The sequence below is a fragment of the Siphateles boraxobius genome, unplaced genomic scaffold (genome assembly GCF_051911475.1).
Source record: "Siphateles boraxobius isolate OS27281-9 unplaced genomic scaffold, OSU_SipBor_1 172, whole genome shotgun sequence".
In the NCBI taxonomy this organism is placed as follows: Eukaryota; Metazoa; Chordata; class Actinopteri; order Cypriniformes; family Leuciscidae; genus Siphateles; species Siphateles boraxobius.
The window spans coordinates 67,201-86,473 of NW_027508780.1; the positions used below are offsets into that span (position 1 = coordinate 67,201).

The 19,273-nt window shown below is 49.9% G+C and overlaps 1 protein-coding gene across 21 annotated transcripts in view; it reads right to left on the reverse strand.

Moving 5' to 3' along the window:
* Positions 1–19,273, reverse strand: part of ppfia1 (PTPRF interacting protein alpha 1) — a 125,330-nt gene that overhangs the window by 18,414 nt on the left and 87,643 nt on the right. For all 21 annotated transcript variants that reach the window (XM_077232501.1, XM_077232504.1, XM_077232491.1 and 18 more), the window contains 3 exons: positions 11,483–11,631; positions 9,534–9,627; positions 4,620–4,701 (listed from right to left, as the gene is read on the reverse strand). In XM_077232501.1, the coding sequence (XP_077088616.1) occupies positions 4,620–4,701; positions 9,534–9,627; positions 11,483–11,631 (325 nt within the window). The remainder of the gene's footprint in view (positions 1–4,619; positions 4,702–9,533; positions 9,628–11,482; positions 11,632–19,273) is intronic.

Here is a 19,273-nt window from a genome sequence, read left to right on the forward strand (position 1 = left end):
GGTGTGGAGTGTGTGGACAGGTGTGGAGTGTGGGGACAGGTGTGGAGTGTGGGGACAGGGGTGGAGTGTGGGGACAGGTGTGGAGTGTGTGGACAGGTGTGGAGTGTGGGGACAGGTGTGGAGTGTGGGGAAAGGTGTGGAGTGTGGGGACAGGTGTGGAGTGTGGGGACAGGTGTGGAGTGTGTGGGGACAGGTGTGGAGTGTGGGGACAGGTGTGGAGTGTGTGGACAGGCGAGTGTGTGTGGACAGGCGAGTGTGTGTGGACAGGCGAGTGTGTGTGGACAGGCGCGTGTGTGTGTGGACAGGCGAGGAGTGTGTGGACAGGCGAGTGTGTGTGGACAGGCGAGTGTGTGTGGACAGGCGAGTGTGTGTGGACAGGTGTGGAGTGTGTGGGGACAGGTGTGGAGTGTGTGGGGACAGGTGTGGAGTGTGGCGACAGGTGTGGAGTGTGGGGACAGGTGTGGAGTGTGTGGGGACAGGTGTGGAGTGTGGGGACAGGTGTGGAGTGTGTGGACAGGCGAGGAGTGTGTGGACAGGCGAGTGTGTGTGGACAGGTGTGGAGTGTGTGGGGACAGGTGTGGAGTGTGTGGGGACAGGTGTGGAGTGTGGCGACAGGTGTGGAGTGTGTGGGGACAGGTGTGGAGTGTGGGGACAGGTGTGGAGTGTGTGGGGACAGGTGTGGAGTGTGTGGGGACAGGTGTGGAGTGTGTGGGGACAGGTGTGGAGTGTGTGGGGACAGGTGTGGAGTGTGGGGACAGGTGTGGAGTGTGTGGACAGGCGAGGAGTGTGTGGACAGGCGAGGAGTGTGTGGACAGGCGCGTGTGTGTGGACAGGTGTGGAGTGTGTGGGGACAGGTGTGGAGTGTGTGGGGACAGGTGTGGAGTGTGGCGACAGGTGTGGAGTGTGTGGGGACAGGTGTGGAGTGTGGGGACAGGTGTGGAGTGTGGGGACAGGTGTGGAGTGTGTGGGGACAGGTGTGGAGTGTGTGGGGACAGGTGTGGAGTGTGTGGGGACAGGTGTGGAGTGTGTGGGGACAGGTGTGGAGTGTGGGGACAGGTGTGGAGTGTGTGGGGACAGGTGTGGAGTGTGTGGGGACAGGTGTGGAGTGTGGGGACAGGTGTGGAGTGTGTGGGGACAGGTGTGGAGTGTGTGGGGACAGGTGTGGAGTGTGTGGGGACAGGTGTGGAGTGTGTGGGGACAGGTGTGGAGTGTGTGGGGACAGGTGTGGAGTGTGGGGACATGTGTGGAGTGTGGGGACAGGTGTGGAGTGTGGGGACAGGTGTGGAGTGTGGGGACAGGTGTGGAGTGTGGGGACAGGTGTGGAGTGTGTGGGGACAGGTGTGGAGTGTGTGGACAGGTGTGGAGTGTGTGGACAGGTGTGGAGTGTGGGGACAGGTGTGGAGTGTGTGGGGACAGGTGTGGAGTGTGGGGACAGGTGTGGAGTGTGTGGGGACAGGTGTGGAGTGTGTGGGGACAGGTGTGGAGTGTGTGTGGACAGGTGTGGAGTGTGTGGACAGGTGTGGAGTGTGGGGACAGGTGTGGAGTGTGGGGACAGGTGTGGAGTGTGGGGAAAGGTGTGGAGTGTGTGGACAGGTGTGGAGTGTGGGGACAGGTGCAGAGTGTGGGGACAGGTGTGGAGTGTGTGGGGACAGGTGTGGAGTGTGGGGACAGGTGTGGAGTGTGGGGAAAGGTGTGGAGTGTGGGGAAAGGTGTGGAGTGTGGGGAAAGGTGTGGAGTGTGTGGGGACAGGTGTGGAGTGTGTGGGGACAGGTGTGGAGTGTGGGGACAGGTGTGGAGTGTGGGGAAAGGTGTGGAGTGTGGGGAAAGGTGTGGAGTGTGGGGAAAGGTGTGGAGTGTGTGGGGACAGGTGTGGAGTGTGTGGGGACAGGTGTGGAGTGTGGGGACAGGTGTGGAGTGTGGGGACAGGTCTGGAGTGTGTGGGGACAGGTGTGGAGTGTGTGGGGACAGGTGTGGAGTGTGTGGGGAAAGGTGTGGAGTGTGGGGACAGGTGTGGAGTGTGGGGACAGGTGGGGAGTGTGGGGAAAGGTGTGGAGTGTGGGGACAGGTGTGGAGTGTGGGGACAGGTGTGGAGTGTGGGGACAGGTGTGGAGTGTGGGGACAGGTGTGGAGTGTGTGGGGACAGGTGTGGAGTGTGTGGGGACAGGTGTGGAGTGTGGGGAAAGGTGTGGAGTGTGTGGGGACAGGTGTGGAGTGTGTGGGGACAGGTGTGGAGTGTGTGGGGACAGGTGTGGAGTGTGGGGACAGGTGTGGAGTGTGTGGACAGGCGAGTGTGTGTGGACAGGCGAGTGTGTGTGGACAGGCGAGTGTGTGTGGACAGGCGCGTGTGTGTGTGGACAGGCGAGGAGTGTGTGGACAGGCGAGTGTGTGTGGACAGGCGAGTGTGTGTGGACAGGCGAGTGTGTGTGGACAGGTGTGGAGTGTGTGGGGACAGGTGTGGAGTGTGTGGGGACAGGTGTGGAGTGTGGCGACAGGTGTGGAGTGTGGGGACAGGTGTGGAGTGTGTGGGGACAGGTGTGGAGTGTGGGGACAGGTGTGGAGTGTGTGGACAGGCGAGGAGTGTGTGGACAGGCGAGTGTGTGTGGACAGGTGTGGAGTGTGTGGGGACAGGTGTGGAGTGTGTGGGGACAGGTGTGGAGTGTGGCGACAGGTGTGGAGTGTGTGGGGACAGGTGTGGAGTGTGGGGACAGGTGTGGAGTGTGTGGGGACAGGTGTGGAGTGTGTGGGGACAGGTGTGGAGTGTGTGGGGACAGGTGTGGAGTGTGTGGGGACAGGTGTGGAGTGTGGGGACAGGTGTGGAGTGTGTGGACAGGCGAGGAGTGTGTGGACAGGCGAGGAGTGTGTGGACAGGCGCGTGTGTGTGGACAGGTGTGGAGTGTGTGGGGACAGGTGTGGAGTGTGTGGGGACAGGTGTGGAGTGTGGCGACAGGTGTGGAGTGTGTGGGGACAGGTGTGGAGTGTGGGGACAGGTGTGGAGTGTGGGGACAGGTGTGGAGTGTGTGGGGACAGGTGTGGAGTGTGTGGGGACAGGTGTGGAGTGTGTGGGGACAGGTGTGGAGTGTGTGGGGACAGGTGTGGAGTGTGGGGACAGGTGTGGAGTGTGTGGGGACAGGTGTGGAGTGTGTGGGGACAGGTGTGGAGTGTGGGGACAGGTGTGGAGTGTGTGGGGACAGGTGTGGAGTGTGTGGGGACAGGTGTGGAGTGTGTGGGGACAGGTGTGGAGTGTGTGGGGACAGGTGTGGAGTGTGTGGGGACAGGTGTGGAGTGTGGGGACAGGTGTGGAGTGTGGGGACAGGTGTGGAGTGTGGGGACAGGTGTGGAGTGTGGGGACAGGTGTGGAGTGTGTGGGGACAGGTGTGGAGTGTGTGGACAGGTGTGGAGTGTGTGGACAGGTGTGGAGTGTGGGGACAGGTGTGGAGTGTGTGGGGACAGGTGTGGAGTGTGGGGACAGGTGTGGAGTGTGTGGGGACAGGTGTGGAGTGTGTGGGGACAGGTGTGGAGTGTGTGTGGACAGGTGTGGAGTGTGTGGACAGGTGTGGAGTGTGGGGACAGGTGTGGAGTGTGGGGACAGGTGTGGAGTGTGGGGAAAGGTGTGGAGTGTGTGGACAGGTGTGGAGTGTGGGGACAGGTGCAGAGTGTGGGGACAGGTGTGGAGTGTGTGGGGACAGGTGTGGAGTGTGGGGACAGGTGTGGAGTGTGGGGAAAGGTGTGGAGTGTGGGGAAAGGTGTGGAGTGTGGGGAAAGGTGTGGAGTGTGTGGGGACAGGTGTGGAGTGTGTGGGGACAGGTGTGGAGTGTGGGGACAGGTGTGGAGTGTGGGGAAAGGTGTGGAGTGTGGGGAAAGGTGTGGAGTGTGGGGAAAGGTGTGGAGTGTGTGGGGACAGGTGTGGAGTGTGTGGGGACAGGTGTGGAGTGTGGGGACAGGTGTGGAGTGTGGGGACAGGTCTGGAGTGTGTGGGGACAGGTGTGGAGTGTGTGGGGACAGGTGTGGAGTGTGTGGGGAAAGGTGTGGAGTGTGGGGACAGGTGTGGAGTGTGGGGACAGGTGGGGAGTGTGGGGAAAGGTGTGGAGTGTGGGGACAGGTGTGGAGTGTGGGGACAGGTGTGGAGTGTGGGGACAGGTGTGGAGTGTGGGGACAGGTGTGGAGTGTGTGGGGACAGGTGTGGAGTGTGTGGGGACAGGTGTGGAGTGTGGGGAAAGGTGTGGAGTGTGTGGGGACAGGTGTGGAGTGTGTGGGGACAGGTGTGGAGTGTGTGGGGACAGGTGTGGAGTGTGGGGAAAGGTGTGGAGTGTGGGGACAGGTGTGGAGTGTGTGGACAGGTGTGGAGTGTGGGGACAGGTGTGGAGTGTGTGGACAGGTGTGGAGTGTGTGGACAGGTGTGGAGTGTGTGGACAGGTGTGGAGTGTGTGGACAGGTGTGGAGTGTGTGGACAGGTGTGGAGTGTGGGGACAGGTGTGGAGTGTGTGGACAGGTGTGGAGTGTGGGGACAGGTGTGGAGTTTGGGGACAGGTGTGGAGTGTGGGGACAGGTGTGGAGTGTGGGGACAGGTGTGGAGTGTGGGGACAGGTGTGGAGTGTGGGGACAGGTGTGGAGTAAATTACCTCGAGCCACACCACGACGGTGGGACCATCCCACTGAGCGAAGGGAAGACCCTGTCGACATGCTTCCTCCAGCAACTCATGTCTGGGAACACAGAGAAAACAATATGAACACATGTGTATGTACAAAGAGCTTGAGTTATGGGCCAAACATATATAAGAATGATGATATGCAGTAATATGAAGCATTCGTACGGTCAGAGAACAGCATATGTGCAGATGTGAGGAAACGGCACCTGGATTAGCAGAAGAGTTTTAAGAGAAAGAACTTCCACCAACAAATCATCAAAACATCGCCAGAACAACCAGGGATTCAACCATCGCATTGCCAATTATGATATCAAAGGTTAATAAGCTAACTTTAACTACTTTATTTATATGATGTTTTTATTTTAAGTTATAAAAGGGAGAGTTAAAGAGATTTTGGGTGAATTATCCCTGTAAGGTTTCTTTCGTGATAGAAGGTGAATATTTAACCTGTTTGAACTCGGACAAATATTCCTCTCACACACTGTAGTTCAGCTCCGTTTCATTTTATGTTTTCATCACTCAAAATGCAGAGAAAGCAGCATGATTACCTGTGATACCTGACAATGTGAATGTGTTTAAAACAACACCACACTACTGCAGGTTTGCCACAGCATCACATTACGTAGATGCTGAAGTGTGTAGATGAAGGAATAATGCAGACAAACATGCATGACATCATGAGTCTCTCAGCCATGCTGAAGAATGAAGAGAAGCATCCGGTCCAGGACTGAGACCCTTCATAGTGCACTTCAGCTAGTGTACTAACTCAACCCGACCCCAACTCCAACTCTTAACTCCAACCACTCTAACTCTACTCAACTGATCTCTACTCAACTGATCTCTACTCAACTGATCTCATCTCCTCCAACTCAACCGATCTCAACCCAACCGATCTCCAACTCAACCGATCTCCAACTCAACCGATCTCAACCCAACCGATCTCCAACTCAACAAAACCTCCAACTCAACCGATCTCAACCCAACCGATCTCCAACTCAACCGATCTCAACCCAACCGATCTCCAACTCAACAAAACCTCCAACTCAACCGATCTCAACCCAACCGATCTCAACTCAACCGATCTCAACTCAACCGATCTCAACTCAACCGATCTCAAATCAACCGATCTCAACTCAACCGATCTCAACTCAACCGATCTCCAACCAACCGATCTCAACTCAACCGATCTCAAATCAACCGATCTCAACTCAACCGACCTCAACCCAACCGATCTCCAACCAACTGATCTCAACCCAACCGATTTCCAACTCAACAAAACCTCCAACTCAACCGATCTCATACTCAACCGATCTCATACTCAACCGATCTCATACTCAACCGATCTCATACTCAACCGATCTCATACTCAACCGATCTCCACCCAACCGATCTCATACTCAACCGATCTCCACCCAACCGATCTCCAACCAACTGATCTCAACCCAACCGATCTCCAACTCAACAAAACCTCCAACTCAACTGATCTCAACTCAACAGATCTCAACCCAACCGATCTCAACCCAACCGATCTCAACCCAACCGATCTCAACCCAACCGATCTCAACCCAACCGATCTCAACCCAACCGATCTCAACCCAACCGATCTCAACTCAACCGATCTCAACTCAACCGATCTCAACGCAACCGATCTCGACGCAACCGATCTCGACGCAACCGATCTCACAACTCAACCGATCTCACAATTCAACCGATCTCATACTCAACCGATCTCATACTCAACCGGTTTCATACTCAACCGATCTCATACTCAACCGATCTCATACTCAACCGATCTCATACTCAACTGATCTCATACTCAATCCGATCTCCAACTCAACCGATCTCCAACTCAACCGATTATCATGTGGTCATTCTGAGGTTAAAATGTCCTTATATGCAGACGACTTGCTTCTATATTTGAGTGAACCCTCTTCTGCTTTGCCATTTTTAATGGAATCACTTGAGGTGTTTGCCTCCTTTTCTGGTTATTCTGTTAATTGGGAGAAGAGTGTATTCATGCCCTTGGGTGAAGGGTTGGATGCTCAGTTTCAGAGTTCATTACCTTTTAAGATAACAGAGGATCATTTCACTTACTTAGGGTTAACTATTCCTAAAAAATGTAAACAAATTTTCACTCTAAATTTTATAGAAGCCATGAATAAGTTAAAAATATATATTGACAAATGGAGGGTGCTCCCGTTATCTTTAATTAAGTGGCTTTACATGGAGGCTCGGTCAGTTGCTGGTAGCTCTCTGCCGCTATTCTTTTTTCGAATCCTATATCTTTAAAGAAGTTACAATGTCTGTTGTGCTCAATTCCATTAGAATTTTAAATCAATTGAAGACTGTTTTGAATATTATACGTCCTTCAGTGCTCCAGTCCATTTGTGATAATCATCATTTTTTGCCTGGCCAGTCAGATAGGGTATTTTCACTGTGGAGAAGCAAAGGACTGACTATGATTAAGGACTTCTATATAGATGGAAAATTTGATCTTTCCCAATCACAATTTTTCCGATATCTACAGGTGCGCCATTTCATTAAACATTCTTTTAATGAGTTTCAGGAGTTGCCTCAGGATCATAATATGTATTGTCTTTTGGGTCAACCCCCTAATGCCAAACAGTTGGTGACACGGTTTGTTTCCTTGTTTGTATCTCATTCTCCAGTCTCTTCAGATCACATCAAAGTAGCATGGGAAAATGACGTGGGAATTAATATCTCAAATGAGATTTGGGAAGAAGGACTGAAGCGAATTCATAACTGCTCTATTAATGCAAGATTGCAACTTATTCAGTTTAAAGTGTTGCATAGATTACACTATACCAAATCTAAACTTAAAATTTCCCCTTCAGTTTCCCCATTATGTGACAGATGCCAGAGCTCTGATGGGACACATGCTCATACTTTTTGTTTTTGCCCCGAGATTTCTGAGTTTTGGAATAATATTTTTTTGTGGTACTCAAACGTTTTTGGAGAAGAAATCAGTCCAGATTTTGAGTTGGCTTTGTTTGGGTGTTCTGACCCTATATTAGCATTGACACATTCTCAACAACTGTCTCTTATGTTTGGTATGGTGGTGGCCAAAAGGGTGATCTTGATGGACTGGAAGTCCATTGTACCACCCAGCTTTCATAAATGGCTGGCTGAAATGGTTGCTGCCCTCAAGCTCGAAAGGATTCGGTTTTCTAAAGCTGATGCTTCTAAAAAATGTGATAAAGTCTGGGGCCCCTTCCTTAAGTATCTTTCTAAGAGTTGAAATATGTTTGGGCATATATGTAATATGGATGACTTACCTCTTTTATTTCTTCACTCCATTGTCAAAGTATTTTTTTTTTTTTTTTTTTAAAGTTTGATTAAGTGATTTAAAGTGTAATTTCCTTCTCTCTGTTTGGTGCGGGTGGGGGCGGGGGATGGGGGTGTTTTTTACATTTTATTTTATGTATAATATCTTTTTTTGTAAACATTTTGTGAGACTTGGATATGTTTTGTGTTTGTATAAAAAACTGCTATAAATAAAATGTAAAAAAAAAAAAAAAGAGAACATAGGTAACACCAGTAACCAGAGACGCTCTTTCACAGGTTCACTCAACGCAGCGTAGCTGAGACACAGTGGGAACGAAATACCAAACTCGCCAAGCTAAGCGCTGCCGCAACTAATACAACGAACAGATAACTTACATGACTGGATCAAGCAGACAAAACATGGGAACCTGGAGCCATGTCGAGATTAATCTCCAGTATTATTACATTGTTTGATACAATATTATTTTATTTGATATTATGTAAATGTGAAATTTTATTCTATATTGGTTTATTTATTATTACCATGTTACTTGTATTTATATTGTTTAAAGATTTAAGTTAATATTGTGTCCAGTTTGGCCCTGTAAATAAAAGGGTATTATTTTTTGACAAAGTGTGTGCGGTTTCGTTTTCTTAAGTACCGTTTCAAGAACCGTTTAAAAAATACAGAGTAGGTACTGGTATCGGATATAACCCAACCGATACCCAACCCTATTCCTGAAGCGTTTCACTCGATATACGACACAATAGAGGAGAAGAGACCAGCACAACTTCCCTTTTATGCCGACTATTATTTGTGAGACACTTTCTTCAAGTTCACCCCTGCATTATTAACCAACAGTTATGAAGCCTTCACCATGTGCTTATTATCTCAACTCAAACCAAGTGTAATGTTGTAAAGAAGGTTAGTAGAGCTGAAGAGCATCACAGCAAGCATGAGACGTGCAGGTGGTTTTCATGCTCCACACACACACACACACACACCCGAGACGGTCTGCGGACACTTACCCTGAGTTTGGACTATGAGTGACACATGAAAGAGTGTGTGAGAGAGGAGGGAAAACAACCAGAATGAGCCACTGCAAGACTGATGGGTAATGAGACATGAATCATAATCACACACACACACTGTCGAACTAAAGACCCCGATATACTTCAGCATAATCAAAGCACAAACTGATGATTTCAAACGTTTAATACTGTGAAGCTGCAATTGTAGAAGTAAACGTGACGTCACATGACTGGAGATCTGAATCTCGGAGCTCGTCACTGATCAGACGCTTTCTGAACCGTTGTTTTCTCTCTGTTGTGTTTATTTTGTAATATTTGTTATCGTTCGTTCGCTAACGAAAAAGCACTGAGTATATCGGGCCTCAACACTTCACATTCACATTCCCTGGTGAGCAAAATGAGCGCGGTGTGGCTGTGAGTGAACATGGCGGCAGGTCAGGCTGTCGAGTGAAGATGAAGCACACACTAAAGCATCAGTTTCTGCCGTCACTTCTGTGTGTTTGAGCAGTTTCCCTTCAGAAAATATTGAATATGAATATTATATATGAATGCTATTGACGTGTCACTCACTTCTTCTGCAGTTTTCTGCTCTTCTCTGCAGGGCCGCCCAGTTTGCCGAGTGTCATGGCGTCCGGTGAGCCGCTCCCTTCAGGCGTTCCTGCCGCTGATCCACACACACACACACACACACACACACACACACACACACACACACACACACACACACACACACACACACACACACACACAGTTTTGGTGTGTTTCCTCACATCACGCCCCAGGAGGATGAGTGATGATGTGGACTCGGTATGTGGGTTCAGTGACTCGATCACAGAACATTAGACTCGTTTACGCCTGTATTTACAGCGGATCATGAAACACGCATGTGAACATTATTATATATAATGCATCATCTACATTATATACATCATCTGAATGTATCATTTACATTTATGCATTTGCAGACGCTTTTATGCAAAGCAACTTGTATTGTACTCGAGGTATTCACATTTTGATCAGTTCTTGCTGTCTCTGGTAATCGATCAGATGACCGTCGCTAGCGTCACGCTCTGATGTTTCAGACAGGATTATAATTCTCATTTCAACATTTATATACTTTAACCACAAATGCTCGTCTTGCACATCCACGACTTCACGCATTGTGTAATCACGTTGAAAGGTCACGCGTGATGGAGGAGGAATAAATGTTATTGTTATAAATGTCGCTGGTTTGTCTAGATCAGACTCTTATTCCTCGGCTGGATCGTGTCGAGACTTTGAAGCTGCACTGAAACTCACATTTGGACCTTCGACCCGTTGGACTCCATTGAAGTCACTATATGGAGAAAATCCTGGAGTGTTTTCCTCAAAAACCTTCATTTTTGAAAGAAACGCATGAACGTCTTGGATGACGTGGAGGAGAGTAAATTACCAGGACATTTTAATTCTGAAGTGAACGACTCCTTTTAAGACTTTTTATGACCTTAAATTTGTCAAAAGTAACTGTGTGTGATGCGGGTGAGCATTGTGTGATGTGTGAGCTGTGTGTGAGGTGTGTGTGTGTGTGTGTGTGAGAGGTGTGTGTGTGTGTGTGTGTGTGTGTGAGAGGTGTGTGTGTGAGAGGTGTGTGTGTGATGTGTGTGTGTGTGTGTGTGTGATGCGTGATGTGTGTGTGTGTGTGTGTGTATGTGTGATGTGTGTGTGTGTGTGTGTGTGTGTGATGTGTGTGTGTGATGTGTGTGTGTGTGAGTGATGTGTGTGTGTGTGTGTGTGAGAGGTGTGTGTGTGTGTGTGAGAGGTGTGTGTGTGAGGTCTGTGTGTGTGTGAGGTGTGAGGTGTGTGTGTGTGAGGTCTGTGTGTGTGTGAGGTGTGTGTGTGTGTGTGGTGTGTGTGTGTGAGTGACGTGTGTGTGTGTGTGTGAGGTGTGTGTGTGAAGTGTGTGTGTGTGTATGAGGTGTGTGTGTGAAGTGTGTGTGTGTGTGTGAGGTGTGTGTGTGAGGTGTGTGTGTGATGTGTGTGTGTGATGTGTGTGTGTGAGGTCTGTGTGTGTGTGAGGTGTGTGTGTGTGTGAGGTGTGTGTGATGTGTGTGTGTGTGTGTGTGAGGTGTGTGTGTGAAGTGTGTGTGTGTGTGTGTGTGTGTGAGGTGTGTGTGTGAAGTGTGTGTGTGTGTGTGTGTGAGGTGTGTGTGTGAGGTGTGTGTGTGAGGTGTGTGTGTGATGTGTGTGTGAGAGGTGTGTGTGTGAAGTGTGTGTGATGTGTGTGTGTGTGTGAGTGATGTGTGTGTGTGAGAGGTGTGTGTGTGAAGTCTGTGTGTGTGTGAGGTGTGTGTGTGTGTGAGGTGTGTGTGATGTGTGTGTGTGTGAGTGATGTGTGTGTGAGGTGTGTGTGTGAGGTGTGTGTGTGTGTGTGTGTATGAGTGATGTGTGTGTGTGTGAGTGATGTGTGTGTGTGTGTGTGTGTGTGTGTGTGTGTGTGTGTGTGTGTGTGTGTGTGTGTGTGTGTGTGAGAGATGGCACACCTGGAGACTCTTTCCCCCCGGCTCGACTCTTCTCCTTCTTGGCGAACAGTCGGCCGATGGAGACTTTGATGCTCTTCTTCTTGGTGGCCTTGTTGAGTGAGTCCTGACTGCTGTTACTGCTGCTGGGGTTACTGTCCTGCAGGCCAGCGCTGCACACACACACACACACTAATTTGTTGAGGTCATTTTGTAAAGAAAGACTACACGCCTGTGCACATATATATATATATATATATTCAGAGCGCATACGGTCATGGTCAGAATCAATGGCACGCCTGGTAAATATGATCAAAACTGTCTGTATAAAATAAATCTGCATCGTTTATCCTTTTGATCTTTCATTCAAATTTTTTTTAAGAAATTTGCAAAATTCTAACCTTTCATTGAAGTAAATTAATTGAAAGTGGGGGGGAAATCACATTATGAAATAAATGTTTTTCTCCAAAACACGTTGGCCACAAATATTGGAACCCTCTTATTAAATACTTTTTGCAATCTCCTTTAGACAAGATAACAGCTCTGAGTCTTCTCCTATAATGTCTGATGAGTTTGGAGAACAGCTGACAGGAGATCAGAGATCATTCCTCCATACAGAATCTCTCCAGATCCTTCAGATTCCCAGATCCATGTTGGTGCTGCTTCTCTTCAGTTCAGCCCACTCATCAGGTCAGGGACTGGGACGGTCATGGCAGAAGCTTCATTTTTTGCTCTGTAACACATTTTTGTGTTGATTTTGATGTTTGTTTTGGATCGTTGTCTTGATGGAAGTTCCAAACATGGCCCATTATAAGATTTCTAGCAGAAGGCGTCAGGTTTAGATTTTTTATGTGATGATATTCGATAGAATACAAGAAGCCATGTATCTGTACAAAAAGTCCAGGACCTCCAGCAGAAAAATATGCCCACAACATTAAAGATCCAGCGGTATATTAAATTGTACACATGGGGTACTCTTTATCCTTGTGTGCACCAAACCCGTCTAGCATGTTCACTGCCAAAAAGCTCTTTTTTTAGTTTCATCTGACCACAGAAGCCTGCGCCGTTTAAAGTTCCAGTCATTCTGACAACTGAATTTTTTTTTTTTTTTGGATGAGCGAGGAAGATTTTTCTTGAAACCCTCCCAAACAACATGAGGTGATGCACGTCTTTTCTGACCCCCACGACTCAACTAATCTCTGCAATTCTCCATCTGTGATCCTTGAAGAGTCTCTGGCCACTCAAACTCTCCTCCTCACCGTGCATTCAGGCAATATAGACACACGTCCTCTTCCTGGCAGATTCATAACATTTTTAGTTGATTGGAACTTCTTAATTATTGCCCTGATTGTCAAAATGGGGATTTTCAATTCTTTAGCTATTTTCTTACAGCCATGTTCTATTTTGTGATGGTCAACAATCTTTTAATGCACATCAGAACTATATTCTTTGGTTTTACTCATTGTGATGAATGATTAAGGGGATTTGGCATTTGTGTTTCCTCATATTTAAACTCCTGTGAAACAAGTCGTCATGGCTGGACAATGTCATGTTCCTAGTCACCCTGGTGTGCTAAAAAATGGGAATATTAATGGGAATATACTTCAGACCTATTTTACTCGTAAAAAAATTATAGGGGTGTCAATAATTGTAGCCAACGTGTTTGAGAAAAACATTTATTTAATTACGTGATTTCCCCCCCACTTTCAATTCTTTTACTTCAATGAAAGGCTAGAATTTTGAAGATTTTTTGAATGAAAGATCAAAAGGATTATTGATGCAGATTTATTTTTTACAGACAGTTTTGATCATATTTACCTGGGGTGCCATAAATTCTGACCATGACTGTATAAACACTCACCTAAAGGATTATTAGGAACACCATACTAATACTGTGTTGGACCCCCTTTCACCTTCAGAACTGCCTTATTCTACGTGGCATTGATTCAACAAGATGCTGAAAGCATTCTTTAGAAATGTTGGCCCATATTGATAGGATAGCATCTTGCAGTTGATGGAGATTTGTGGGATGCACATCCAGGGGACGAAGCTCCCGTTCCACCACATCCCAAAGATGCTCTATTGGGTTGAGATCTGGTGACTGTGGGGGCCATTTTAGTACAGTGAACTCATTGTCATGTTCAAGAAACCAATTTGAAATGATTCGAGCTTTGTGACATGGTGCATTATCCTGCTGGAATTAGCCATCAGAGGATGGGTACATGGTGGCCATAAAGGGATGGACATGGTCAGAAACAATGCTCAGGTAGGCCGTGGCATTAAAACGATGCCCAATTGGCACTAAGGGGTCTAAAGTGTACCAAGAAAACATCCCCTACACCATTACACCACCACCACCAGCCTGCACAGTGGTAACAAGGCATGATGGATCCATGTTCTCATTCTGTTTACGCCAAATTCTGACTCTACCATCTGAATGTCTCAACAGAAATCGAGACTCATCAGACCAGGCAACATTTTTCCAGTCTTCAACTGTCCAATTTTGGTGAGCTCTTGAAAAATGTAGCCTCTTTTTCCTATTTGTAGTGGAGATGAGTGGTACCCGGTGGGGTCTTCTGCTGTTATAGCCCATCCGCCTCAAGGTTGTGCGTGTTGTGGCTTCACAAATGCTTTACTGCATACCTCGGTTGTAACGAGTGGTTATTTCAGTCAAAGTTGCTCTTCTATCAGCTTGAATCAGTCGGCCCATTCTCCTCTGACCTCTAGCATCAACAAGGCATTTTCGCCCACAGGACTGCCGCATACGGGATGTTTTTCCCTTTTCACACCATTCTTTGTAAACCCTAGAAATGGTTGTGCGTGAAGATCCCAGTAACTGAGCAGATTGTGAAATTCTCAGACCGGCCCGTTTGGCACCAACAACCATGCCACGCTCAAAATTGCTTAAATCACCTTTCTTTCCCATTCTGACATTCAGTTTGGAGTTCAGGAGATTGTCTTGACCAGGACCACACCCCTAAATGCATTGAAGCCACTGTCATGTGATTGGTTGATTAGATAATTGCATTAATGAGAAATTGAACAGGTGTTCCTAATAATCCTTTAGGTGAGTGTATATACTAAACACGTAATACACATGTGCGTGCCGTCTGCATTTTCACAGGTTTGCGTTTTTGAAGTTTGCGCAGAGATAACTTTTTTTATTTATTTCAGCGCTTGCATCTTGGCACCTATTTCATGGTTAGTGTTTTCGAGCTCCAGACACTGTTGTGTGGATGAGCCGGAGCGCATTAAGGGTTTTCTGTTAGAACGATGTGTGTTAGCGGCCGCTAAGTTAATAACTAATGATCTTCGCAACGGAAGTGAATCAATCAAAACTAACTTTATCTGGATAATAGCTTTATTCTAGATCTGCTGTAAAGCCAAAACAATCTCTGTTACTGTAATCTCCTATTATCACTGTAAAGCTGCTGTGAAACATCTATATTGTTAAAGCGCTGTATAAATGAAGGAGACTTGACACGCACTCTCGCTCTCGATCACACACATACATACACGGAATCACTCACTCTTACTCTCTTACACTCAACTCTCACGCTCTCTCACGCACTCTCACGCACTCTCACGCACTCTCACGCACTCTCACGCACTCTCACGCTCTCTCACGCACTCTCACGCTCTCTCACGCACTCTCACGCACTCTCAGGCAGTCTCACGCTCTCTCACGCTCTCTCACGCTCTCTCACGCACTCTCACGCACTCTCACGCACTCTCACGCTCTCTCACGCTCTCTCACGCTCTCTCACGCTCTCTCACGCACTCTCACGCTCTCTCACGCTCTCTCACGCACTCTCACGCACTCTCACGCACTCTCACGCTCTTACACTCAACTCTCACGCTCTCTCACGCTCTCTCACGCTCTTACACTCAACTCTCACGCACTCTCACGCACTCTCACGCACTCTCACGCACTCTCACGCACTCTCACGCACTCTCACGCACTCAACTTTCACGCACTCTCAGGCACTCTCACGCTCTCCCACGCTCTCCCACGCTCTCTCACTCTCTCTCACGCTCTCTCACGCACTCTCACGCTCTCTCACGCACTCTCACGCTCTCTCACGCTCTCTCACGCTCTCTCACGCTCTCTCACGCATTCTCACGCTCTCTCACGCACTCTCACGCTCTCTCACGCACTCTCACGCACTCTCACGCTCTCTCACGCTCTCTCACGCACTCTCACGCTCTCTCACGCACTCTCACGCTCTCTCACGCGCTCTCTCACGTACTCTCACGCTCTCTCACGCGCTCTCTCACGCACTCTCACGCACTCACGCTCTCTCACGCACTCACGCTCTCTCACGCTCTCTCACGCTCTCTCACGCACTCTCACGCACTCTCACGCACTCCCACGCACTCCCACGCACTCTCACGCACTCTCACACTCTCACGCACTCTCACGCACTCTCACGCACTCTCACTCTCTCTCACTCTCGCTCTCTCACGCACTCACTCTCTCTCACTCTCTCTCACTCTCACACACTCTCTCTCACGCACTCTCGCACTCTCACGCTCTCACGCACTCTCACATCTATATTGTTAAAGCGCTGTTTAAATGAAGGAGACTTGACACGCACTCTCGCTCTCGATCACACACATACATACACGGAATCACTCACTCTTACTCTTACACTCAACTCTCACGTTCTCTCACGCACTCTCACGCTCTCTCACGCACTCTCACGCTCTCTCACGCACTCTCACGCTCTCTCAAGCACTCTCACGCTCTCTCACGCACTCTCAAGCTCTCTCACGCACTCTCACGCTCTCTCACGCACTCTCACGCTCTCACGCGCTCTCACGCTCTCACGCTCTCTCACGCTCTCACGCACTCTCACGCTCTCTCACGCACTCTCACGCTCTCTCACGCTCTCTCACGCACTCTCACGCTCTCTCACGCACTCTCACGCATTCACGCACTCTCACGCACTCTCACGCACTCTCTCGCTCTCTCACGCACTTCCTCTCTCACTCTTACTCTCTTACACTCAACTCTCACGCACTCTCAGGCACTCTCACGCTGTCTCATGCACTCTCATGCAGTCTCACGCACTCTCACGCACTCTCACGCTCTCTCACGCACTCTCACGCACTCTCACGCTCTCTCACGCTCTCTCACGCACTCTCACTCACGCACTCTCACGCACTCTCACGCACTCTCACTCTCTCTCGCGCTCTCTCGCGCGCTCTCACGCACTCACTCTCTCTCACTCTCACGCACTCTCTCTCACGCACTCTCACATCTATATTGTTAAAGCGCTGTATAAATGAAGGAGACTTGACACGCACTCTCGCTCTCGATCACACACATACATACACGGAATCACTCACTCTTACTCTTACACTCAACTCTCACGCTCTCTCACGCACTCTCACGTTCTCTCACGCACTCTCACGCTCTCTCACGCACTCTCACGCTCTCTCAGGCACTCTCACGCTCTCTCACGCACTCTCACGCTCTCTCACGCTCTCTCACGCTCTCTCACGCACTCTCACGCACTCTCACGCACTCTCACGCACTCTCATGCACTCTCACGTTCTTACACTCAACTCTCACGCACTCTCAGGCACTCTCACGCACTCCCACGCACTCTCACGCTCTCTCACGCTCTCTCACGCTCTCTCACGCTCTCTTACGCACTCTCACGCTCTCTCACGCACTTACTGCTCTCTCACGCACTCTCACGCTCTCTCACGCTCTCTCACGCTCTCTCACGCTCTCTCAAGCACTCTCACGCACTTACTCTCTCACTCTTACTCTCTTACACTCAACTCTCACGCACTCTCACGCACTCTCAGGCACTCTCACGCACTCTCAAGCACTCTCACGCACTCTCACGCACTCTCACGCACTCATAGGCTCTCTCACGCTCTCTCACGCTCTCTCACGCACTTACTCTCTCACTCTTACTCTCTTACACTCAACTCTCACGCACTCTCAGGCACTCTCACGCTCTCTCACGCTCTCTCACGCACTCTCACGCACTCTCACGCACTCTCACTCTTACTCTCTTACACTCAACTCTCACGCACTCTCACGCACTCTCACGCACTCTCACGCACTCTCACGCACTCAACTCTCACGCACTCTCACGCACTCTCACGCACTCTCAGGCTCTCTCACGCTCTCTCACGCACTCTCACGCACTCTCACGCTCTCTCACGCACTCTCACGCACTGTCAGGCACTCTCACGCTCTCTCACGCACTCAACTCCCACGCACTCTCAGGCTCTCTCACGCTCTCTCACGCACTCTCACGCACTCTCACGCACTCTCAGGCACTCTCAGGCACTCTCACGCTCTTACACTCAACTCTCACGCACTCTCAGGCACTCTCAGGCACTCTCACGCACTCAACTCCCACGCACTCTCAGGCACTCTCACGCTCTCTCACGCACTCTCACGCTCTCTCACGCACTCTCACGCACTTACTCTCTCACTCTTACTCTCTTACACTCAACTCTCACGCACTCTCACGCACTCTCAGGCACTCTCTCGCACTCTCAGGCACTCACGCTCTCTCACGCTCTCTCACGCACTCTCACGCACTCTCACGCTCTCTCACCCTCTCTCACGCTCTCTCACGCACTCTCACGCTCTCTCACGCTCTCTCACGCACTCTCACGCACTCTCACGCTCTCTCACGCTCTCTCACTCTCACTCTCTCTCGCGCACTCTCACTCTCTCTCGCGCTCTCACGCACTCTCACGCACTCTCACTCTCACGCACTCTCACGCTCTCTCACTCTCTCTCACTCTCTCTCACTCTCTCTCACTCTCTCTCACTCTCTCTCACGCACTCTCACGCACTCTCACGCACTCTCACGCACTCTCACGCACTCTCACGGACTCTCACGGACTCTCACGCTCTCTCACTTTCACGCTCTCTCACGCACTCTCACTCTCTCTCACTTTCACGCACTCTCACGCACTCTCACGCTCTCTCACGCTCTCTCACGCACTCTCACGCACTCTCACGCTCTCTCACGCTCTCTCAAGCACTCTCACGCACTTACTCTCTCACTCTTACTCTCTTACACTCAACTCTCACGCACTCTCACGCACTCTCACGCACTCTCAGGCTCTCTCACGCTCTCTCACGCACTCTCACGCACTCTCACGCACTTACTCTCTCACTCTTACTCTCTTACACTCAACTCTCACGCACTCTCAGGCACTCTCAGGCACTCTCACGCACTCTCAGGCACTCTCACGCTCTCTCACGCACTCTCACTCTTACTCTCTTACACTCAACTCTCACCCACTCTCACGCACTCTCACGCACTCTCACGCACTCAACTCCCACGCACTCTCACGCACTCTCACGCACTCTCACGCACTCTCAGGCTCACTCACGCACTCTCACGCACTCTCAAGCTCTCTCACGCACTCTCACGCACTCTCAGGCTCTCTCACGCTCTCTCACGCACTCTCACGCACTCTCACGCACTCAACTCCCACGCACTCTCACGCACTCTCAGGCTCTCTCACGCTCTCTCACGCTCTCTCACGCACTCTCACGCACTCTCAGGCTCTCTCACGCACTCTCACGCACTCTCACGCTCTCTCACGCTCTCACGCACTCTCACGCACTCTCACGCACTCTCAGGCACTCTCACGCTCTCTCACTCTTACTCTCTTACACTCAACTCTCACGCACTCTCACGCACTCTCAGGCACTCTCAGGCACTCTCACGCACTCAACTCCCACGCACTCTCAGGCACTCTCACGCTCTCTCACGCACTCTCACGCTCTCTCACGCTCTCTCACGCTCTCTCACGCTCTCTCACGCA